Genomic DNA, 25,935 nt, shown 5'->3' on the forward strand with positions numbered 1-25,935 from the left:
GAAGGGACAAAAAAATCGAAGAAGAAGTAAGAAATCATCAATGTTATCAGCTATTTACATTCAGATAAAGAAGTATAGGCGTACATTTGTAGTAAGGAATGGTAGAAGGAGTTGTTCAGTTATGAGGTCTATTATTCGAAGATGAGGATGGTGTCTGGGGTCTAGGTTAGCTTTTTTAAATTAACAAGATGTAAATAAACTGGATGTGCTATTTGTAGGGCTCGAAGTCAGTAGAAGTTAGGCCAACTCGACTCTAATTGAGTTAAGTCGAGTCGATTAAACAAGAGTTAAGGCTATTCAACTCGACATGGGTTAAATCGACTCGACTCTACTCGAAATGGGTAACGTCGACTCTACTCGACATGGGTTAAGTCGACTCTACTCGACATTGGTTTAATCGATCCAGTTCGACATGAGTTAAGTCGACTCAACTCGACTTTGAGCTTTATCCATTTATGAATTTGATTAAGCCATGAATATAGATCAATAGAGTAAAGAGATTCAAATTGGATTCGATCAAGTATTGCACACGTGATTTTAGACTCACATGTTAGCAGAGCTGGAAGCAAACTCAGACAGATTATGAAAATCAACTTGACTCGACCTCGAGCATAGCGTAAGTGTCAAGGACTATAATTTCGTCAATTGATATTATTATAATTTATTTGTCCGGACAGTAAGTCTGGAATAATTCATATTGTACATTGATAATTAATAATACATCTCATATTGACTATTGATGATGTTCTAATATTCATAACTAGGTTTCGAATAAATTCAGGCTCTCGTTTCGATTTTCAATTGACATACAAGTGAGCAATATGACAAATGCAATGATATTTCCAATTCTAATAGACATCATTCATAAATAACTCTATAAAAATTCCCATTCTTAAAAATTTTAAATTTATGAATCAACATTCCCACCATTTTTTTGTAAATTGTTATGATAAAATGAGTTATTTCTAATTTTCAAAAAGAAATTAAAGTGCCAGAACGATTCTTGATTATCAAAAAAATGAGAGGAAGTAAAATTAATTCATTTATGACAATTGCTATAATAACAAGAAATTCTTTCATTTAATTGGTTTCATATCAGGCCCATCAAAAATTATTATTATTACTATTTAAGTAAAAATAACCTCAAAATTACAGATAGAAAATTCTTGTTAATTAAACTAATGAATCATATTAACATGATCTTGCCACCATTATGATGTAAGCAATAAAAAATTGTCTGTTGTTATCAGTCAATTTCATTCGGAATTCGTTTTTTTTTACTAATTACTATTATATTTACGCTATTACTGACTTCATTCATTTAATCGTATTCTCTTTTTTTTTCATTCATAAAATATGAATGGAAAACAGCCACATTGTAGCAGTCATGTGTAAAACAACATAATCTGTATTTATAAAGAGGTCTGAAGTTGTATTGACAATTTGATAAATAAAAAATTTTACGACTAATTTAATGCATTTTATTTTCAAAATTTTTTGATGGAACCAATTAAATTTATAGAATTTTTCAGAAATTCCTTAAGCAATAAAAATTTTTATTAATTCCGAAAAATGTGTTTAAAAGCATCTTCAAAAGCAATAATTCATATTGCACAATTGCATCTCTTTTTTTTTACTTTGTAAAAGGAAATTGTAAATTTTTGAATACATAAATATGTTTCTGAGAAACTCTTGCCTCACATTGAACGTATGAATATGATTTACAAAACAACAAAAAAATTGTATGAATGAAAATCGAATGAATGAATGAATGGAATGGAAGAGATAGAAGTCGTGCATATGTGTGTGACCTTATAATCTTCTTTCCTCCTCAGAGCTATCATAAATAGAAGTGTTATCAGTTTTATGTTTATTTAGCATGGCTTAAATTTTTTTTTTGTGTATTTTCGTATACACAACGATGATGTTGATGTCGTGATCAGTGGAAAGGGCAATATTGAGCGAAAAAAAAAATGTCATTTAACTGGGAATATTTAGGGCAACGATGAAAGCCGTAAATTGGTCTAAATTACTTGATGTATTTGCAATATCTCACATTTAATTAGCATTCTTAATGAAATTGAAAAAAATAAAATTGTGGGATGAAAAAAAAAGTTAATGAGCTTTGAGGGAGGAAATGCTAATAAATCTTATTTGACGCTTTACCTCAATTAAAGCTTGAGATGGGTTATTGATTAGAATTATTAACATTTCTTTCAGCATGTAAACATGCTCTAAATTCTATTAAAATGGGGAATTTATGCTTTTTGTAAATATGGTTGGGAGTTGTTCGCAAATGATGTGGATCTGTGACATTGCATAAGACTCAAGTTAGGATACATCCAAACAGTGATGATGAAGTCTTGAAGATTGTTGTGTCTGAGCAGGATGGAATTTGAGGTATCGAGCCATATGTAGGCAAATCTGTCAATTTCAAAGTAAAGACTGAGTGGACTAGTGGTTGACACAAGTCAAGGATACATCCAAACTGTCTAAGCAGAATGTAATCTACTATCGAACTTTACATAGTCACATCTGCCAGTACAAAAACAAGGCCTCTGTGACCGAATGGTTAGGCAACAGACCGGATATCTGTATCACTCTTTTGTGAGAACGTGAGTTCGAATCCTACCAGAAACCAACCTCAGAATCCACAATATAATGTTGTCGATATGACAAGGATTCGCACAATGCTTACAACATTCCAAAGATCAAGTCTAACTCATCACTTTAACTCGAATCCCTCTATAACTAAGTTGTTAATCAACAGACCGGAAGTCTTTTTCGATTCACACCAGAAACACGAAGAACTGAAAGAAGCTTCCCAAATTCCCAAAAAAATATTCGAACAACATTACCAAATGACCCAAATTCTCGACTATTTTTACACGAAAATATTTCAAAAATGTTTCTTTTGTCGCCCATAAACGCCACCCAAAGTGAATTCCACGCTTACTTGCTAATGTTTACTCATAGAATATTTACGAACACTTTTTTTTTTCCTATCGTTACTCAAACTTTTTTTTTTTTATTTTCATATAGAATAAAGAAATATTTGGTATATACATAAAGTAATTATGTATATACATTAGAAAAAGAAAAGAAAAAAATCTTTCATCATGTTCATATGTTGCACTCACAAACTAGCGCATATTTGAACTGATGAAGAAAAATAAAAATATATAAAAAAAGTTTTTTAAAGATACGCTTTTATTTAAAAAGTATGAAAATAATGTGGATTTAGATTCATCTGTACAGTCTCAAATTTAAAAGAGACAATTTTTTAAAATTCGACAAAGAAAATTATAATAAAAGCGTGGGCGAATCTACAAAAGTCATTATCAAAGCCCACTTTATTATAATTTTCTTTGTCGAAGCAAATAAAAGGAAATTGTCAAGAGCTAAATTTGAGACTGGAATCTAAATATTATTTTCTACTTTTCATTGACCTAAATAAAAGCGTATTTTATTTTTTTTATATATGAATTTTTACTTTTTAGTTTTCTATATCAAAATTTGTTAGTATCCGAATTATTAATACTGAAGACTAAAAATGTTTAAATGTCAATTTTAATTTTAATTCGAGAATTTGGTCCTAAATAGAACATATACACACATTTTAAAAAATTTCGATTTTGTGTTCCATGAAGATAAATTTATAATTTAAAACAGGCCAAAAACTAGGGTTTGTTATTATAAAATCGTCAACTTTCATTTTTTTCCCAAAATTCTTTTTGATTTTTATTAAGAATGGTTAATGAAAGATTTAGTTTAAATTTCAGATCAATCGGATAATAAATGTGGTCAATATGTCGAAAATTCCTTTAATTTATGATGCCCACAGTTATTTGCCCTAACTACTACGAAATTTCTTTTGAAATTTTTTTTACATTAAAACAGAGTATTTTTAGATTTTTCATGATTTCAGCTCTCACTTTCATGAAAGCATCGAAATATATCAAGAAATCGTTGCCTTAAAAAACTAGTTTTATTGACCCTAACTAGAAAAATTTAAATTTTTACATGAAAAATCTTATTAATGTGTTCTATATTAGCCTATAATACGCCAGACTATGCCAAAAAAAAAGTTAAGTAGAAGTGGTCTCAAGTAAGGAACTTGAAAATTTGAAATCGTATTAAACAGAGCAACCTAAATAAAAGCGTATAAAAAAAACACAAAATATGCTGTGGAATTTCTGTATTTCCGGTTTTGTTTGCATTGCACATACTTTTACTTCTCTCTTTCGTTTTTCCATCAACACTTTACTCAATCAGTTAAGCAAATAGAAGAGGAAAGTCAAGAGCTAAATTCATAAGACATCAGTTTTTTATTGTTAATATGAATGTTAAAAAGACACATTTTAAATAAATAGATGAGGATGTTTAAATGATAGAGAGCTTTCATTTTAAAGCTTCCGATTTACATCGTAAATATTAATATTGAGCAAATTTGTATGGAATTTCCGACACAGTATTCAGAACAAAAAAAAAAAGAAAAATATTCGTGTCAACTATAAAATAACTTTATATGCCCACATATAGCATCAAAAAAAAAAATATATATAAATTTTTCATTCCTCTTTTGAAAATTTCTCTTTACATGCTTTTGATGCAGACATTCATACATCGTTAAAATTGCAATGAGCGTATATTGAAGAAGTCGAGAAAAAAAAATGTTTAAATACATGAGACAAAACACAATGTGCGCGCGAAACGCAGACAGCGAAAAAAAAAGAACTGAAAGAATGATACATCGTATTGCAGTTATGTTCTTAGATCATGTTAAGGATATGCCAACTATACAAATTATTTATTGATGTTATTAACGGTTTACAAAATGAAGCTAATTTGCTGTGAATTCAGACTTTGGAGAGTTGGAGGCAGCTGTAGGGTTGTTAGAGATGCTTTAGGATTGTAAGAGATGCTAACTGACCCAAGAACTCATGGAGCTAAGCTGTCGATAGAGATATCATGACATTTGGTATCGGTAATTGGCAGACGAAAGTCAGCGATAGAGCCAGCTTTAGGATACGTCTAATGGAAGTCATAGTTGTGAATTCTCAAGGAAAAAGGCTGGTGTTGCAAGAACAACATGGAGTAGCATGGTAATGAAGGAATGCTAGTTAGATGTCAAAACTGAGAATTTTTACAAGCTTTGTGATTCAAAACCAAGTTCAAAGTCGGAGCATGGTTCCAGTAAGTAAGTGCATGAATCGCAATTGATCTGTACGATCAACTAAAGTATGTAAGGAACTGACCAAAATCAGACATTTTGATTGCCATTTAATTTTCAGTGAGAAATTTAGGTAGCAATTAGCTAGGTATTGATGAATATTTGTTCGATTTAGGGTTACTTGAGTTCTGAATCTTGTAAAATGAAAGAATTCTTAACTTCCGATTCTTAAATTTTCACAAGATCCAGACTTCAAGTTACCCTAAATTGAACAAACACTCATCAATCCCTAGATTTAACACAAATTGCTACCCCAAATTTCTCACCGAAAAACTGACTAGATACCATTAATTAAAGATATTGTTCTTAAGACTGACACAAAAGCAAATTGGACGTATTCAGACTTAAAAATTAGTTCAATATTTTTCTTGTGTCTTGTCCCCTCAAAACACACCCTTGTCATTGAAAAGTAGCAGACAGGAACACATAATTACATGCAGATCTGATTAAAAAATATTTTGTTATTTTTTTTTTGTATAAAAAGAATACAAAACATTTTCTATGTGTCTCATAACACCGTAACACGAAAAATACAGTTAAGAAACATTTGTAAAAGCGTTGTAAAGAAAAAGAACAAAAAAAAAATTTACACAAAATTTAAAACAATAATTAAAGATGTATGAAGAGCACGAGTAAATTAAAAATAATAATTAAAATAAATTAATGTATTAATACCAACTATAATGTAAAGAAGCAGCACCAGCAGCAACAACAACAACAAAAAATTCTACTATAATTCATGACAACTACATCGAAATGCATGAAAAATTCAAACGAAAAAGAAAAGAAGGGAAAGGAAAGACATCAAAAAATGCAATTTGCAATATATATATTTTAGAAACAGTCTGAGTGAGAAAGAGAAAGAGCCAACAAAAGAGAGAAGAAAAGAAAGACAGAAAAAAAAATTCTTTTTACACACATCGACAATAATAATAACAACTACAATAAATGCACGCGGCGTCTGAAATGTTTTGACGGGCATCAGAGTAAAAAAAAATATGTGTAGCATTCGCATAGCAGTCGTCTTATGAAAGGTTAAAGAACTTTTACGTCTTTTTGCTTTGAAGATCCTTGAAAAAAAAATAGAATTTTTAAGCAACATGCAAGTTTAATTAAGAAGAAGCAACAAAACAGTTTTTTTTTGTGGATGCATATCCCAACTTGCATGCAGCAAACTTATCAAATTGGATATCTGCAAATTATCGCTAGAATGCAGCATACACACTCACACTTTATATGTGGCGCTTTTGCCACAACAACAACAACAAAGCAAAAGTTAAAAAGAATTTCTATTATCCAATTTTCTCATTTTACAATCTTGTTATGAACTGACCAAAAGGAATGCACACCTCGTAATATAAAGTGAAAAGAAGATGAAAATAAATGAAAGAGGAGAAGCAACTTAAAATTTAGAACGTTTTACCGCCGTTTTGCTTACGGGCACAATGAATGAATATCGCAAAAGTTAACGTAAGAATATTAATATCAGTTAAAATAAAAAAAAAAAAAACGAGTATAAACACATTGATTTTTGTACTTGCCGCGGCACAATCATTAAATTTAAGAAAAACGAGAGAGAAACAAAAATAAAACTAGTATAGACGTGGTCACACGTGACCGACGAATGCGCATTTTCCCTGCAAAGAGTCTCCATAAAAATTTGCATAAAAATTGCTTGGGAGCATGTGAAAATGGTAAAATTTGTCAAAAAATTCATAAATTATCAAAAAAGGATAAAAAAGAATCAAAAATAATTTTTAAAAAAAGTCACATTTTTAGGGTTACGTAAAAAATACGTACGTAAAACGTAAGGTAGTTTTTGAAAATAGGTAATTTAATTAACTTTCCGGTGCACCGATCAGTTTGGTGTTTTGACAGTCATCTTTCTAACCTAAAACACATAATTAGCAATAAACCGCATCAGAAAAGCTTAAACTGGAGGAATAGCTTGGCGACAGACGGACAGACAGACAAACTGAGAACAATACCGTCTTTTCCTTGAAGGAAAATGCGCTAAAAATAAAAGAGTCCAGCGTTCAGAAATTAATGAGATGGCAAACTCGTTAGCAAAACAACTACTTCTGGGAAAAATGAAGACGAAGAATACAGTGAATGGTAAAATTCTTTATTTCACTAGACAGTGATATCAAAAAGTGCTTAAAACCAAAAATAATAATAATAATGATAATAAGAAATTTTTACAAAAATAAAAGCGAAAGAGGATGGAATTTATTTCTGAATCAATTTTAGACTGCACAAAGCAATAAATTATAATTTCTATTCGATTAAGGAAATTTTTTTTTTATTTTTGCTTCTTCTTTTCATTCATTCGAAGCACTATTTATCGTCCATATAAATGAGATGCTAAAAAAAATTGGTATGAAAGTATGTATACTTATTTATTGGGTAGCATTAAAAAGGAATTTTTGCGAGTTTTACCAAAAAGACAACAAAAAAAATATATATAAACTAAATGAACTTTGTGTCTTGGAGTAAATTTATTTCTACGGCTTTCTTCATTTCAGATGTACGTGAAAATATTTGTACAATATTTTTTTGTTTTTCTGCCTCCTTCTTCATTCCTCACTTCTTTTACCAATTTTTCTTTCGTTTTTTTTTTTTTACGGGTTACCATAAACAATTCACGTTAATTTGTATGGACTTAGTATCGAATAAAATGAGAACTAGTATGTAATTGTCACTAGAAGTCAATGAGAGCGCATTTTACTATGGATTTAGAATTGGAGCATATAGCACTAAACTTTTAAGATTCTATGACCGACTAACTTTCAATCAAATATTTTTAACAAGATCCGGTAGCTTGATTTCAAAGAATTCTTGAAATGAAGCTGAGATAAAAAAGTTCTTGGCATCAAAAATTGAACCGTGAAAGCCAACGGTTGAGTCAGTTACATGCGACACCTCTTGGAGGTCATGGATCACAATTGATCTGTACGACTGACGAAGTATGCAAATAAAGTAGCTAACCAAAGATTGAAAATGACTCGAATTCTAAATGGAGTCGAGTTGACATTTCAGTCCTGAATTCGAGTCGACTTCGAGCTATGAAATCAACTTATAGACGATAAATCATGTCTATTGGGTGTCAAACCCAATTCCTTTTTGGAGTATATGAATTATAAAATTACTAAAGTTCTTAAACAAGAGATTTTCTAGGTAAAATCCAACATTGGTTGGAAGCATCCGATCTTATCAAACATTTATGCAACATTACAGATTGATTTATAGATTAATTAAGTCCCCATTTCTTTTAGGAATTGGGGTACATTTCAGATTTGTTTTATCAATAATCATTTGATATCAATAATCATGTCTTCAAACTAGGATTTTTTCAAAATTGCAGTTCTACAGACAAGAAATGCAGGTCTGCAGCTTTAATCGAACTATAAGTTACAGCCTTAAACTGCTTGTCTGGGGATCTTGCCAATACCCGATTCCCACCAGACAGGCATGTCTGCAACTAAATTGACACTCAGTCAAAACACACCCAAGAGCGTCTATTTTTCAAAATAATTGCACCAAAAAAAGAAGGAACATAATGAAATAATTTTTATTAAATTGCAGTAATACTAAAGAATTACTTAGTTACGAAAAAAAATAAAAATTATGTATGTATGAATGTGCAATAAAAGCTAAAAAAACACCTTATTATTATCTGTCGCGACAATTCAACAATGTTTCCTGTTGTGTGCTCGTGTTATTCACCCTTGTTGTGAATAAGTACTTTACATGGACCCTATTTCAACATGAGCAGCTTTTTTTTTGACATGTAGCATGGAAATAGCTTAGCATTTATCAAGTAAATGTAATGTTCATTTCATCAAGAAGCATAAAATTAATTGTATAACATTAATTCATGTTCATTCATTAAATAAATGTTACTTTAGAGCTTTTTTTCAAGGCAAAAACCAACCGTATTTGATATTTTTTTTCGCTTAATGTTACCGTATAACCTGTGTGTGTCATATTTACTAGATACACGAGCATATTTTATGCCTACCAAAAATTATGATTTTAAAGTCATTGCCTACAGCGAGAAATTTTTATTAAATCTTTTTTTTCCCCTTAAAATTTTGGCATGCTCGTCTTGTAAATTTTCATTACATTGATTTAACAACAAAAAAGACTTAATGGGAGCAATTTATAATATCAATACTGGCAGACATGCATTCCTCAAAATTTATAAAATGGCGCGAAAATGTGTATGGATGTCTTGTAAGAAACGAAAAAAGAGAAAATATCTTTCGAATAATTGCCAAAACACGTGGTGGGATTAATTAAGGAAGGATGTGTATTTATATAAGAAAATATTGCACAATCCCTGCCTTTACACATTTTGCTGTTTTCTTTATAATAATCTTACACACATTTTTCTTCTTATTTCAGCATGCTGGTGGCTTTCTTAAGGAAGAATTGTGCACAAATTTATTTAAGAATGCAGCTGCCCTAATTTTTCACAATTCAACAAAAGAAGCAAGAAGGAGAACAAAAACAATTTATCTGTTAAGAAATAAGAAGGAATAAGGAAAAGGATCGATTCAGTAATCTTTCAATTCAACATTAAGTCTGACTATGTATGAGTGTCAAAAAATGTGTGCAACGTACCCCATAAATATATATTAAGGAAGAAGACGAAAAGAAAAAAAAAGACACATGCCAAAACTAACTTAAAAATTGTTTTATTTTGTTGGTTGCGAGTAATTCAAATCGTAAGGCGAAAGTCTTCAATTTACTTTCATAAAACATCTGCACATTCAAATTTCAATTTTTACTTAGCATGAAGAAAGAAAAAAATGTATTTGGTAAAAAGGAACTAAATGATGCACCTTGAATGCATGTATGAGAAGGCATTACAATTGCAAATCAAACATATTTCTTTTCTTATGCATTAAAGTTATTTGCACAGCAGTGAAATTGCATTTAATATTTCAAAGACAGCCGGCTTTCTTCGATTATTTTCTCCACTAGGATTTAACAAGCTGGAATTTACTTTATGTCTATAGAAGACAATAATAAGGATATAATTCTTTTACTAGACTTCTGACATAATTTGCATCGTTTTGCTTAAGCAGCTACATATTTTAAAACTCTACTTCTATATCTTTCAAGATTGTAGATATTCGATCAAAATATGTAACTTTGATAATTGTATCCAAGTGGACGTAAACAAATTATAACCAGGAATACTATAGCAGAAGCTATGGAAAAGGACAAAAGATGGGTGATCTCAGTGCTACTTTGCTATAAGCAAGCCCAAAATATTGTACTATTCCAGATAACGAAGTAGATTCGGATTTGAAATTGAAAAATTGACTCAAGTCGTCTCTACTCCATATACAATTTGAGTCGACTTCGAGCTCTATTCTATTCTAATGTCCAGTAAGTCCCGCTAGTTCTAACGTGTTTTGATTCACGAGTTATTGGATTCGAGTTTGACATCAAATTTGAATCTTGTCAATTTATCCACAAAAGCATTTAACTTCTAATTCTGAGGATCTTTAATATATTTTGGGGTATAAACTAAGACACTGTCTTATAAGATGTAGCTTGAATCCAATCGTTGAGTTTAAATTAATATTTGGTGCTTCTTAACTGTTTTGGCCATCAAACTTAGTAAGCTTCCACGTGGAACACAAAAGGAATGTTTTCATGTCCTTTTCGTAAACAAATTTTGCAAAGTTCGAACTAGACTCGATTTTTGCATAAAAAAGTCAAGAAAAATTTGACTCGACTCCATATGAAATCCGAATCGACTACGAATGTTTATGTCAAAGTGTAAATTATCGTATATCAGATAAGAATACCAAGAACTCATGAAGAACTATTGATAGAGTTAGCATGATATTTGGTAATTGGCAGGCGGAAACCAGCGATAGAATCAGTTTTTGGAGACGTCTAAGGGAAGTCATACATCACAATTGATCTGTACGACCAGCGTGGTAAGTAAGTAAGAAAAGAATCCTAGCAAATTGAACGAATAAGGTACAGAAAAGATTAAAATTTTCAATTTGAAGCTACGAGACCTTAATCCTTTGTTGTTCCAAAATTTTGATAAATCCTATACAACTCGATCTAACAGACAATTTACAGCCCATAACAACACAAAGCATTGTAAATTAAATTTGTTCAAATAATCATGAAAACGTGCATTTAACTCTAAAATTCATCTCATGATTGAAACATAAATTATGATTAAGGACCTTAATCTCTTTTATTAATGTTATCCCTTCATTTAATGATTATTTTTTTGTAAATAAAATAAAAAAAAACTAATCAGCAATGTTAAACATAAAAGTCGCACCTTCTCATCCATTGCCTTAATATAATACAATAAAGCCTCACGTCTTTTTCAGTTATGAGATGAGTTTTACGAGGGTAAATAGACCATTATTGTTATTATTTACTGTAACTATTTTCCTATTCAATTCATATTAAAGTGCATTCATGCACTGATTGATCTCAATTGAGTCTATAAATTTATAGTTTTTAGTGTTAAATCATAAACATGATTTTGACATTACCTTGTCAAATAATAAACATTAAATGTCTGTGCCTTTTTTTTCAGGATTTATTTTTGTCATTAAAATCTCATTCTATGAAATGTCAATATGACTTAAAATGCGTTGATTTCTATTTTCCATCCCTAAAAATAAATTTTATTTTTATCAATCGAATATCTGTTGGATTTTAGGGAATTTTTTTAAAAATTGTGTTGACAGTTGCGCTCATTAAGAACGCATTCGTGTTAAATCTCTAAAGGATTTTCCATGTTCCTAAACGATGCATTAATTACATTTTTTTCGGGAAATAAAATATTGAATTTGTGGTTGAAAAACAAATACATCGTCGTGGATGGATGTGTATATTCAAAAAAACAGGATGTTTAATATGAAACATACCATCGAATGAAAAACTTGTTAAGATAGAAATCAACAGAAGGAAGAATTGAAGAAAAAGAATATATTTTTTTCGAAGGCATCAAAATCGTCGTTTGTTGCTTACTTCTTCCATATTTCTTTTCTTTGTTCCATTTGACTTCACATGTCTTCTTTTCGAACGTATATACACACATCCTACTTAGTCCTAGGTAGAGTAAAAATGCCTTTTTTTTTATTTAACTGTTTTCGTGACTCATATAGAAACCATCTGTTTTTAGATGTGAGTGTTATTCTTTTAAAAATACAACAAAATATTTTTTTTGGTTCGAAAAAGGGAGATGAGCAGATGTTTGTTGGCTTTTTTTCTAGAGCTCTCTGTTCAGGCTACAAAAATCGGTTGCAACTTAAAACTCACTATTTATTTGTATTAGATGCATTACGCATACAATGTAGAGAAATCTATTCCTATTTATAGGGTGATTCCTATGGATCAGAACTATTACAATCGATATTATGGGCAATTCTAGCAGATGGTGATGTCTGGTTTGGTTATTTATGTTGTTTATGGGATATTTTGAGGTATTCTAGAGTTTTAAAGTCGAATTACTCAAGGTATTTGAAGTGTTTACGCAAAATAGACAGAAAAGGACTTAGAAATGTAGATTGGAAAACAATAGCAATCAATAAATGAAAATTAAATGAGATAGAACTGACAAAATAACTCAATAATCCAATACTATAGTGCCCAAATGTGCAAAAACAAACTTTCCTGACCATACAGAACAATTGTGATCCACCTCATCCCTTAGTTTGCGTCTGAATCTCTTAACCGTTTGTCAATTACCAATGCCAAGTGCAACAGCTCCGTTTTATTAGTTCCAATAATAGAATATTATATTGGGTTTGCTCAGATCAGAATAGACACTGTGATCTATGATCTGTTTTACTATCGCAAAGCCTCTATAGAATGACCATGTCCATAATGACAGAGTTCAAAATCGACTCGGACGTTGTGAGGAAAAGTCGACTCAAGTCAACTAGACTCAGCGCAAAATTCGAGCCGACTTCGACATCTACTTAAAGAAATCAATGATGAAACGCAAAAATCTCACAGCCACCACATACTCAAACCCCACCAACTAACTGACAATCCCAAGAATTACCCATACTCGGATGTTGTAGCCTCCAGTCATTATTTCTTTTCTGGTTTTAAAGTTTTCTATTTTTATACACTCACTCACATCGTTTTATGTAATTTTTGAGGTCCTTTTTTTAGATCGTGTTGGTAAACAATAGATATACACACAGAAACGATTCGGATAGAAAATAAGGAAAGGAAGCAAGAGAGTATAGAAAAATGCAAATTTCATCCATTTAGAATCTAGTTTGAAACCAAAAAATTATATAGAATATGAAAAATGGGCACATAATCCTTATTTGAAAGCATTTTGTATGCAATTGGATTAAAGTTTTTGATTCTGACTAATTCATGCCTGTAGTCTATGTGTTATTGAGATGATAATATTGTTTTTTAACTTCCAATTCAATGTTTGCCGTTGGCTGCATTGCTTAAACATTTTCATATTTTTGAATTTAATATTATTTATCTGAATATTGCAATAATAACTTTTCATATGAATGAGTTTTGTATTCAATGTTGCATGTTATTTATATATATAGATATAGATATTCGGTAAAAATTAAAGGGATTGCTTTTAGAAAATTCAAAATTGTAGTAAAATGTTATGTTCCCGTCTTTTAATGGCTCAAAAAAAATAAAATAAAATAGCTCTATAAAATGGAATTAATATGTATTATTGCTTGATGCATCATATATTCATATATGTGTTTATAGTCTAAACTCAAGACGAGGAAAATTGTACATATTTAAGAATAAGAAGTAAGTCGTAACAATATACAGTTCTTTGCCATCATGATGAAACATTAACCAAGACGACATAAAAATAAAAAAAAAAAAAAAAAGCAGCAAGAAGGGAAATGAGGGAGAGAAGACTTTAATACATGAGCACGAGTCAATATCAAACAAATGTTTTGACAGGTGTTCTATATATTCATGTAGCGTTGCTGGCTGTTCAATGGCAAATGGTCGGCTGCTAGTGATGCCTTTAAGGGTCTCTATATATACATAATTTTTTCAACTCATTCTGCATTTTTATACACACATTGCATTGCGTAGCTTCTTCTTTTCTAATGAAATTCATGCTCAATTTCGTGGACTAGCCTTGCAAATTCACATATGCTTTTTTTTGCATAGAGGTCATTAAAATTTATCATCAATTTTTATATTTTTTGTTCCCCTAAATTAAATCATAATTTAAATAATTAATCAAACGTCTATTGTTCGTTATTCATATGAGGATGAGAATGAATTCTGTCTGGACGGACGGAATAAAAAAAATAATTTTTTTTTTCTACATGAATCTATCCCTTAATAATATTTTTGTATTAGCAATTAAAGTTATCACATCCCACTTTTTGTTATATGATAAAACTGCATACAGCATACAGCACAGAGAAAGAAATTTTTATAAATTGTTAATGGCAAAGCATAAAAATGTGTACATTAATAAATTTTTAATATAATTGGAATGTCACTGCAATTCTTTGTATTTAGAAAGCCCGTATAAATATGTCGATCTGGTAGTTTAACACTTCTACCAAAAATATATATATTACATTTATCTGAAGAGAAATGCAGTCTATGTAGCAAATTATAACTAAATAATATTATTAATGTGTGATTTTAACGAAATTTTATCAAAAGATTTATCCAGGGGTAGACTATTGACTATAATTTCTAATATAAAGAAATTATTGGTTTTAGTTTCATTTGTATGAATCCTGAACTGCACAATTTGTTCAGGCGGTGCCCTAGCTGTCTCTCTGAATTATCATTAAGAAACGAAGTTGCTCTGATGTCTCCGTGACAGTTGATTTCGACTCATTTCTACGGCTCAGGAAGATTCAGAGATTTTAAATTATTGATGTTGTTCCTTAACAATTTTGGAAATTAATGGACCTTCTAACTACTTTATCTCAAAGTTCCTTTTTATATTTGCCGGATCTTAAGCTTGATTCTATTTCTATTGTATGAATATCTACATTGTTAGCTATTTTAGACCTTTCAACTACATCAGCTCGGAGTGCCTTGCTATATTTGCAGGACCTTTTAACTTTATTCTACCGCTACTGTATGAATATCTACATTGTTTGCAACTTTAGGTCATTTTTAATCAAAATTAGCTTCAAAACCCACAATTTTTAAATTTAATGTATTCTAAATTTATGATCCTTATAACAGAAACACAGAGGCAGCATGTAATCACATAGCAACATAGTTCTAGTCTCAAGCAGTTATAAATTCTGTCATTCAGCATTAATGACAACAGAGCCACATGGAATGTATTACATTGTAACCTAAGTTACACACCACAAGAGCATGATAACTGTAAGTATAGCAGGAGCATGGTAACAGTAAATAGAACATAAACAATTCTAAACCTAGTTCAGATGACTACAATACTCAAAATTATGAACATATATTCATACCCAAAAAGAATCATCTATCAGCTTCAATCGGATTTCTCAATTTCTTTATTAAAAATAATTTGAAATATCAATAAATGTATTAGACATAGTGCTATAGAATTGAATAGAAGCATCAAGCCAAATAGCTGAGGGTGGTCATAATTTGATTTCAATTTGATTCCATTTTAAAATAAGCAATTGAGAAATATATATAGAGAGAGTAATAGACAAGGGTGTAGGAAGAAATGGCTATAAAGAGACAAAATAAAATACACACCACAACTGCATCAATGTCCACTGTTTTGGTCATGGACGATTTATCAATTGCACATACATACAATAATAATAATAATACATTTGATTTGATAGGGTAAGATAATGAAGATGAACGGATACGTAAATTAAATGGGTCATTGTTTATAACGCTTATATTCAGTCAATATTATATTTTTTCTCTGTCTCTTCACGTTCATATGCCGCATAATGAGGAATTAAGATAAAAAAAAAGTATCATATGGTACTCACCTTTGACCGATAACAGACGACATTGAGAAATTTCGTAATGTCTGTACTGGATCATTTTTGATAAACGAATCACCGAAATCTGAGGAATAAGAGTGTGAAATTTAGACAATTTATCAAAAGTTAGAAGGAAGCATGGGTGAAATGGTCGTGAGAGGAAAGAAAGATTTATGATAAAGTCGACAGTGAGGATGTAACACAAGCTAGAATCCATGAGAAATTTGATTACCGAGAATGTTTTATTTTATTATGAATCACTAAAAAGCCATAATATTAAAAGTGTCAAATAACGTGACTGCTGTTCACAATTGATCAGCTAATGTCGTGACAAGTGGAATAAAATAATTATTTTTATTTCGTCTGAATTGGAAGGTTTTTGTGTTAAGGATTAAAGTAATCGATAATAGATTTGAGTAAATGAACTCACGGGGTTTCTTTTTACTCTATCTTTATGTCTATCATGAGAAATTATATGCCCCTAAATCGCATGCAACCCGAACATTTATTCCCAGAAAAGCTTTAAAGTCAAATTTCATGGAATACGCACTTTAGTCTGTAGATACTTTATTAAGTATTTACAGTAAATCTTAATACTCTCTGGATGAGTAATGCATGACTGAGTATATTTTCGTGGAAATTTCGCTGATTTTCCTAGAAATACTTTACGGCTTGTTGAAATTTCATAGTAAACTATTATTTACGACTCAAAAAATGGTCATAGACATAACCGATAATATCTGTCATTTAATAAATCTGTTCAAATAAATGAAAACATGATACTACGTATTTCAGGATCAGCGCTTATTATTTCCGATTTTCACACGAAATTTCACTTGATAAAGTCAATATTTATCACAGAAAACAATAGTTTATAATCACTTATAATATCATTTAACACCTAATTCAGTAATCATTTCTACTGTTACCTCATTATTTTGCGTTGCCTTGATTCCATTCATTTTTTTTTGTCAAATTTCTTCTTTTTTCTCAATGACAAAGGATTCAAAACATAGCCAAAATTGACTGATGTGTATGATAAGACGTAAATTAATTTAAAGTAATTACTATATAGAGATTAGAGCTTTCTAATCATCTATGAATATATAGAAAGAATCACTAGCATCGCTGTGATTTTGCGAATAAAAACAAAGAAAAATAAAACAGGACAATTTGAGGCACAAAAATCACATTTTTCTAGGTTTCACAAATTTACTGTCGATTCCTTCATATATCTTTCTTTCCTCTGGTTTTTCACATTCGCCTGCTCAACTTGCTGCTTACCAATCATTTGAAATATATTTAAAACACTCTAATTAAATGAAATTTCAATTATTTTTCACAAAAAAATTATTTACTTTTAAAATCCAGGGTTGTGAACCTAACTTTCAGGGGTTTCTTTGATTTTCGAATTTTCGAACTCGGCATTAACGGTTTTAAAAAATTCAAACTAATATGTTTCTTTGCAAGTTGAACTAATTCTGCTTTACCATGTGTCAAAGAAGCATCATTGATCCTGGTTGAAAAATTGATAACACAGCACACAACTCAGTCTATTTGATACATATTTAAGATTATGAGCAATTTTTCAAAAATTTCAACGTTTTTCAAAATTTTAATATTTTTTTTGAAAATCAATGTTTGGTAGTTGTACACCCCTTTTGAGAAATATAAACAAAAAGTGTAAAAAATTATCTAAAAATTAAGAAAATCTTAATTTAACTAATACACAGTCAGTCATAATTAAAGCTGTAACTCTCTAACAAAAATAGAGAGTATGGATGAGAGTCCTGCAGAAAAATCACAGAATATCCATGTCTCTGTAGTAAGTTATGAAAATTTTAAAGGGAAATCAATAAAAGATTTTAAATCTATGTGAAAATTTATTAATTAAGCGAAAACCAATGGAAAATTTGTGCCGACTATGTCTGAAAATGAGCACACAGCTCGAAAACTTGTGGAATAGTCACAATGGAATGCAAATAGCCACTTTAGTTACGAGTATTTGCTTGATAAAACTCGATAGATCAGACAATAAACCAAATGTAAGTTAATCGGCTTAATTAGACTTGTTAACGTTATTAATGATTTATTTACACAGGGAATTTGTAAATCGTGCTTAAATATTGTACATGAAGCATATAATTTGAGAACATTGGCATTATTTAATGATGAAAATTTCAACTTTGAAACTGATGTTTTTGCAACAATAAAGAAGGAAGTTTTTGATCAGGAAGATGATGAAGACAACTCAAATTTCTTTGATAATGAAAATAGTAACATTTTTGTACAGACAGAATTAAAAACAGAGGGTGGAACTGACTTTGGTGAGTCAGATAATGAAGATTATGACTCGTTCGAGCATAAGCCACAAAAAACAAAACGAGGACGAAAGCCTAAATCTTCTGTGACAAGGGATTACTCAAAGAGAATCAGAACATGTCGATGGTGTACACAGCAATATAAAGGATATCATACATTACGACGGCATGAAGCAACTTGTCATCCAGTAGAATATGAACAAGAATTAGAGATCAAATTAACTCGCAATATGGGATGTTCCTTCTGTTTTTCACGATTCTATGCTACAAAGGATATGAATTTTCATATCAGAACTGTTCATGGAATCGATTGTGATCTTATATCGTACTTTTGTGCACATTGTTCCTTCTCATCAAATCAAAAAAGCAAGCTCGAAACTCATATTAAGACAGTTCACTTTGGTATCGCAGAGAAGACATACCAGTGTCGGTATTGTGCTGTAACATGTGTCAGTCAACAGAATTTAAGAAAGCATCTTGCCAACAAGCACAAACTCTTAGATCCAAACATTCTATACTGCGATAAATGCAAATTTACAAGTAAAGTTAAAGCTAAGATTAGTTTACATATGCAGCGAGTACATCTTAAATCAGTTGATGACTTCCTGTGCAGCTCATGTGATGTCGTGTGTCAAAATAAAAAGGAACGTGATCTCCATCATTTCGCTCATTCTGATATTGTTGAGAATTTGGATCAGTCAAAAGAAATTTTAGTCTGTACAATTTGTCGTGAACAGTTTGGAGAACGGAATGAACTGTTAAATCATTTAGAGACTCATAGAAATGATGTTGAATTTACAACCACTCCCTGCGTATTATGCTACAAGCCAGTAACTGGTTATCAGCATCTTCTTGACCACACAAAAGAGTTTCATGCAACAAAAAATCGGTACAAATGTCGTGAATGTGGTCGATGTTATGCTTATGGCTTAAAGTTCTTAATGCATATACAAAACCACAAAAATTCCGACCAAACTCATTTATGTCCAGGTAATTTAATTGGTGATTATTTTTAAGGTTTTAATTAAATAATATTTTTCTCATTACAGAATGCGGCCAGAGTTTCAGAACAGTATGTTTATTGAATAAGCATATTCGAATTGATCATCGACAGATACTAAAATGTCCACATTGTCCAAACAAAGTCTACAAGTCACTCGTTGCATTTAGGTACGTAATTGAAAATTTAACGGTTTAAATAAATTTGAAAAAATAACGGTCAAAATTTATTTGAATTGAGTAATAATCAGATTTGAATTTGAAAAATAACGGTCAAAATAATTAAATTTTTAGATTTCACGTTGAGAGCCATACAAATTCCTGCAAATACAAATGTGATTTGTGTCCCAAGAGTTTCAGTGTCTACAATAGATTCAAGCATCATTATGCATTCCATCTTAATCGTACTATAAACCAGTGTTCAATCTGTCAAAAGTGCTTCGAAAAGCCAGAGACATTAAAAACTCATTTAAAACGACACAATGGTACATTACCTCGAAACTTTCCTTGCGGTTTCTGTGAGAAGCGATTTGCATCACGTTGGGCACAAGAGAATCATGAGCGATCACATACAAAAGAGGTAAAGGAACTTAAATTATTGAAATTTGGTCTATAATTAATGAAAATTTTCCAAAATTTCAGAAACCGTACGGCTGCAAATATTGTTCATCTCAGTATTCACAGAAAGGCGATTTAGTTAAACATTTAGCAAAAGTACATATAGGTGAAAATGTATACGAATGCGATAAATGTCCAGAATCCTTCCGATTGTTGAAAGATTTAAAATTTCACACAATGACCTTCCATGCAATTCCCACTTAAAATCACTTGATTTATTATTTTATTCATATTATTTTTCTTTTTATTACTGAATGAATCTATAAATATTCAAATAAAAGAAATTTCATTTCAAAATGAATGAATTATTAACGAATTTCATCAAAATAAAAAGTATTGGTACTCGTTGGTTGAGTGATAAAAATACTAAAAACAATCTTTTTTCCTTCATTCCATTATTTCCACAAATTGTTTCTAAATACATCAATCATAACATGCAACTAAGAATTTAACTTCTGGTTCAGACATTCAAATAAAGGATTTTTATGGATTATTAATTCAATTTGATTTTATGTAATTATTCTCAAACGTGTCTAATTTGTTAGTAATAAATGTTGCTTTATTTCTCAACAGCTTTATTTGCTTCTGATTTACTTCGAGGACGTTGAGAGATCCTTCAATTTCTGTAAGTTCACTGTTCATCTCGCTCTGTGCATTGTCAACGACACGACATAATCTTGCGAATGTGCTTGAAAGTTCTCTGCAAAATAAAATTATGATTAATCAGCTAATAATGATATTTAAATGATGAAGAACTTACTGTTGGACTTGATGGCTGCAATTGGCTGATGTTAAGTCAACGATAAGCTTCAATTTTCTCGTTGCATGCTTTACATATTGATCCTTGAATTTCCTCTCCTTTGCTTTATTTGTCCATGACAAACGTTCGTAAGCATACACAGACATGTAAATTCCACCAATAGCTACCAGTACTCGCCATCCGATTGTCTTAAAGAGCTACGAGAAAGATTAAATAATTATAATTTTGATTTGAAAAATATAACGGTTAAATAATATTCAAACAAATTCAAATCATGAAAAGCCGTTAAAACATAACCGATTGAAATATAATCATAACTTACAATTCCTGCGATGACTAGACCTCCAACAGTTCCTTGTGATCCAATTGATGCTGCTGCAATTCTCGATATTAACGACAATTGCTCCTCTGTTGAAAATTCATTACCAAATTGTGGCAGTAATGTCATTGGTGAATTAAGATCTGCACTCGGTGTGATGGGATGATTTGATGACTATATAAAATGAGAATATAATTAAATTGGCATTCTCAAAATAAATATGAGAAGCTTACGTTCAAATTTCCATTGTTACGATATTTGATAGGTTTTCCACCTTTTGAAGCTGCCCGTTTAGCATTGAATCGATGTATGAGTGACGTAATACCCCACGAGAACCTGAATTCTAAATCTTCCTGAAAATCGCTGCACAAATTTTGACAATTAAGTGTGTAGAGCATTTCAAATGGCTGACTTCTAGCTGTAATGATGTGAGTTGTTTGTTCTTTGAGCTTTTCTTTGGTGACTAAGGCTGTCATTCTGTCAGTCATTTCTCTTTGTGCTGTCTCAATATTCATTGCTAATGCTGTCGATAATCTTGCTCTCAAATTTGATCCAAGACCAGACTCAACATATGCATTCATTTCCTTCTTATAGACATTCAAGACAAGAGCATCAGTGTGAAATGGAAGATTAAATTCATCAACAAGAACATTTAAGCGCCAAATTTCTTCATTTAATGCTTTTGATACTTTCTGCTCAACTTCTTCGACCATATTATGGATTTTCATTTTCATTTCTCTCGTGACTACCATCAATTGTGTCTCCGTTGTACTTATTCGATCAGTTAAAAATTTCTTTTGTTCCAATTTTTGATTTCTCAGATCATTTACTCTTTCAAATATATTGTCCAACATTAAGCGCATATCACTAAAAATAAAAAATTATTAATTAACAATTTTTATCAAAAATTCAAAATTAACGGTTATCAAAAGTTTGAAAAATTCAAAATAACGGTTTTCAAAAATTTGAAAAATTCAAAATTAACGGTTGTCAAAAATTTAAAATTTCAAAATAACCGTTTCAGTCAAAATTTTGAAAAAATTCAAATTTAACGGTTTCGTCAAGAATTTAAAGAAATTCAAAATTGACGACTTAAAAAGTTTGCAACCTCTATTCTGCATGATAAAATCGCAAGTAAACAAAAACAAGTTGAATAAATAAATTAGCACTTACTTTGCGATCGTCTTTCCTCTAGAGCTGTGTTGCTCGAATTTAGTTTTAACAGCAGTTTTACTAATGCACTCTTCGAATTTTCTCTCAAAATCTTGAAACTCAAAATAACGACTTTGGAATCCTTCAGCTAATGCTCCTGTATGAGCTGGTAATCCATTTGCTTCCTGCAATCTCCCTTGTAATGTTTCCCTTGCTGATACAAAGAAAACTCTCTCTTCTGCTTCCTTTACTGTACTAACTTTTAATTCCTTTACAAGGAAGTCAATGCAACGTTCTTGATGTTGTGCCTTTACCTGCAAAATAAATGAAAATAGAATTCTTATTAGAATGTTGATATTAAGTGAATAGCAAGCACAGCACACAATTTGGCAAGAAGTAAATGTGAGGGAATGACATGTAAGGACATTAAGCAACAAGCATTCATTACCTTCTCTAACGCATCCTTCTTTGGAAATGTTTAGGATATGCGTTCATTTACAAATAATACAATTACATTATACAGATTTATCAACAGAAAAATGAAAAAATGAAGGAAAATACATAATATTTAATGGTAATTGAATGTCATGTTATAAAGTTTAAAATTTACTTACAGATTCTTGAAATTCTGGCTCTGAAGCGGACGCATCCCAACGATTATTTAGAATAAAAATGTTTGGTTTCGATATTTTCCCCGATACTTCGTGGAAGAATGATTTTTCCTGAATAAAGCATAAAATCGATATTAAAAATTAACGGCCACAAAATATTCAAATTATAACGGTCAAAAAATATTTGAAATCCAAAAAATTCTGAGTGTTTCAAAAATATTTAAACCGTTAAATTTTAAAACTTACAGCCAACGTCATAGTAGATTCAGCATTGAGTACCAAAACAAAAACATCGGCGTTCAAGCAATGATTGTCAATCCAATCATTCAAATTTTGTGAAACATCAACGCCGGGTGAATCAACAAAAACAACATCGTCGCGTAATAAACTGCACCTCTCGCGAGGCCAAAAAATGCGCAATAAGGAACTCTCGCTAAGTTTCTCCTGACACAGTGCATTTGCGAGCTGCTTAATCGACTAGAAAATGTAAAAAATTTATTAATATCTTAAAGTAAATAACATTTATAACTTACAGTAACATTAAGTTTTTCCTCTGATCCTTCTCGCATCATATAAGCATCATGTCCATCAATACCCTCTACCTGACAAAAGCAATTTGTTGTATGACCTATTCCACTAGGCAATATTTTATCTCTTAACATAGCATTGATAACGGAACTTTTTCCATTTGAAGTGCGTCCAAAAAATGCAACTTTCATATGATCACGAGCCAGTACTTCCCGAATGTTATTAATTTTGAATACAAATCCCCTAAATGTCTCTGTTTCAGCTTTATCGACGATGTCAATATGACCTTGTGAAAGAACTTAAAATGACATAAAATTAAGTTGGGTCATGGCAATAAATGATTATCTATGCTTACCTTCAATAAAATTTGTGGATTCGACGACATAATCGCTAATATCACCAAAAATATCATTAATATTCTTCTTTGCTTTTACGAAGATCTGCAATGGTGAATTAACATGATGATGTTCCCGTCGTGATGTCGGATCCATTAATGAATCACCGTACCCATTTCCAGAAATCATCGACATACCGCGATTTAAATATGCAGCCATTCGTTATAATATAATTCGGTTGTTTTTGTGGATGGGATAAGAAGAGGGTTGTGATTGATTCAATAATTAAGGTTTCTGAAATATTTTCTCAATCAATATTTCACTTGTTCTATCGTCGGAAAATTAGCAACAAAAATACTTTTCTAAATTTAAAAAATATGTAAATGAAAAAGCAATAATAATAGCTCTTAAGAAAGAAAATCCAGTGCGATGTTTGAGAAACCAATATAATATAATGATGTCAGAACTGAAAATATATTAATAAACACAAAAAATAATAAGATAAATGTATAATTAAGCATGTGATTGCTAATAAAAATCAAGTGCAATTTTAAAAAAATGGATGAAAAATCGATAAAATTCATTACAATACCTTTTTCGGACTTTCTGTACTCATCACTGTTGACTATAATCACAAAATATCTTATCACATTTGTATATTAAGCATAAAACTCTTGTTAGTTAATGCAACTTAAAAAATCTTTTTTTATTTGTTTTGTTTTTGTTGAAAATTTACTTAAATCCTTGTTTATTCAGTCACAATTCGGCTAATTTAATGTTCTGGAATATATTGATATAAACATTTGTTAATTATACTATCTATCTTTATGCAATTCTAATCTTTTTGGTTACGTATAATTTTTTGTGTGATAAACCATACATTTTTTAGCAATGATGTAACTTACACTTTAAATTAATTTATCTCTTTAATTTCACTTCGTCACGACTCTACTTATTAATTAACGTTTTAATGATCAAATGTTAAGCGTTGTATCGCAATTTCCACAAATAGAACTTTGTAAATTACGCGTATTTAATTATTTTTATTCTGATTTTTATTTAAATGGGGATAATCGCGGAGTGCGTCTAAAAATTTTTTTTCTTCGCAAATTCAAATTTTTGAAAACCGTTAAAAACGGATTTTTGATTTCTTCTTTTTCCAGAATTGCAGGTTTATTAGGAAATGATTCACGGATATCATTAGTTATATTATTAATTTCAAATGATTCACTTAAGTGATTAGATAAGATATTAAATCTTTTTACAAGAACTTTATTAATGAATTAAATGAGAGATCAATACATGTATTATAAATTATAATTTAATTGGTTCCAGTACTTCCGAATCCACCTGTACAAAAATAAATCATTAATAATATGTTCAAAATGAATTAATCATTCTTGACTTACCTTCACCGCGTTCTGTATTATTAAGTGATGGACTTTCTTCCAATGTTGGATAGTAAATACGTTCACAGATCAATTGAGCAACACGATCGCCTCTGGCGACAACAAAATCAACATCGGAGTGATTAAACATGACAACACCTAAATTTCCTCTGTAATCTTCATCTACGACTCCAGCACCAACATCAATAAAGTTCTTTGCAGCTAATCCAGAACGAGGTGCAATTCGGCCATAACAGCCTTCTGGAAGTTCAACTTGGATGTCGGTTTTGACAACAAACTTTCCACGAGCAGGAACAACGCAATCATATGCACTAATGAATGAATTTATACATTAATTAAGGATTAACTGTACAAAGGAGAGTTAAAATTTTAAAATTTACCTTCTTAAGTCAAATCCTGCAGCTTTTTCTGATCCTTTTAATGGAGCTAATCCATTCTCAGAGAGCTTTGCAAAACGTAATACTGGTTGAGCTTCAGCAGGCATTTTAAATAGTGTAATTAATAATTTTTTGAGAATATTGACAGATCTGAATTCTGCTGCAGAGCGCGCGATTTTGAATTGCGAAATGAGTTTCCCGCTAAAAAATATTTTTCGATATTGACCATTCAAATTTTTTTGCAACAAGACGGTTATTTTTCAATGACCGGTTGCTGATTAATAAATTTATGGTTTAGGTTATATA

The 25,935-nt window shown here is 30.6% G+C and overlaps 4 protein-coding genes across 7 annotated transcripts in view; 1 reads left to right on the forward strand and 3 right to left on the reverse strand.

Annotated features, from left to right (window-relative positions):
- LOC139088194 (serine/threonine-protein phosphatase 4 regulatory subunit 1-like) overlaps window positions 1-17,592 on the reverse strand; it is a 62,511-nt gene extending 44,919 nt beyond the window's left edge. Inside the window, exons 1-2 of the mRNA XM_070637289.1 lie at window positions 17,485-17,592; window positions 16,207-16,285 (exon numbers count right to left, since the gene is read on the reverse strand). Coding sequence (XP_070493390.1) covers window positions 16,207-16,285; window positions 17,485-17,491 — 86 coding nt within the window. The 5' untranslated portion in view covers window positions 17,492-17,592. The remainder of the gene's footprint in view (window positions 1-16,206; window positions 16,286-17,484) is intronic.
- Window positions 17,593-17,895: 303 nt separating this feature from the next.
- Window positions 17,896-20,646, forward strand: LOC139089163 (oocyte zinc finger protein XlCOF6-like). Its single transcript, XM_070638617.1, has 6 exons — window positions 17,896-18,025; window positions 18,096-18,245; window positions 18,302-19,511; window positions 19,571-19,691; window positions 19,815-20,100; window positions 20,163-20,646. Exons 1-6 carry the CDS (start codon window positions 17,978-17,980, stop codon window positions 20,340-20,342), a joined length of 1,995 nt encoding a protein of 664 aa, XP_070494718.1. The 5' UTR covers window positions 17,896-17,977; the 3' UTR covers window positions 20,343-20,646.
- Marf (Mitochondrial assembly regulatory factor) lies at window positions 20,453-24,920 on the reverse strand. Of its 4 annotated transcripts, XM_070638589.1 has the most exons (13): window positions 24,749-24,920; window positions 24,436-24,623; window positions 24,202-24,309; window positions 23,864-24,137; window positions 23,514-23,806; window positions 23,227-23,457; window positions 22,984-23,091; window positions 22,818-22,835; window positions 22,391-22,683; window positions 21,451-22,084; window positions 21,221-21,391; window positions 20,899-21,095; window positions 20,453-20,838 (listed from the first exon to the last, which is right to left on the reverse strand). In XM_070638589.1, exons 4-13 carry the CDS (start codon window positions 24,060-24,062, stop codon window positions 20,637-20,639), a joined length of 2,346 nt encoding a protein of 781 aa, XP_070494690.1. In that variant the 5' UTR covers window positions 24,063-24,137; window positions 24,202-24,309; window positions 24,436-24,623; window positions 24,749-24,920; the 3' UTR covers window positions 20,453-20,636. The 4 variants fall into 4 exon arrangements, with proteins under 4 accessions (XP_070494690.1, XP_070494698.1, XP_070494681.1 ...); XM_070638597.1 differs by lacking the exon at window positions 24,202-24,309; XM_070638580.1 differs by having other exon boundaries at window positions 23,864-24,309.
- A 174-nt stretch (window positions 24,921-25,094) lies between these two features.
- On the reverse strand, window positions 25,095-25,804 carry dUTPase (Deoxyuridine triphosphatase). Its single transcript, XM_070638701.1, has 3 exons — window positions 25,633-25,804; window positions 25,253-25,563; window positions 25,095-25,193 (listed from the first exon to the last, which is right to left on the reverse strand). The coding sequence occupies exons 1-3, from the start codon at window positions 25,734-25,736 to the stop codon at window positions 25,165-25,167; spliced, it is 444 nt and encodes a 147-aa protein (XP_070494802.1). The 5' UTR covers window positions 25,737-25,804; the 3' UTR covers window positions 25,095-25,164.
- Window positions 25,805-25,935: the final 131 nt, after the last annotated feature.

Source organism: Chironomus tepperi, unplaced genomic scaffold (genome assembly GCF_022539635.2).
Source record: "Chironomus tepperi strain 1889 unplaced genomic scaffold, CSIRO-AGI_Ctep_v1 contig_12, whole genome shotgun sequence".
In the NCBI taxonomy this organism is placed as follows: domain Eukaryota; kingdom Metazoa; phylum Arthropoda; class Insecta; order Diptera; family Chironomidae; genus Chironomus; species Chironomus tepperi.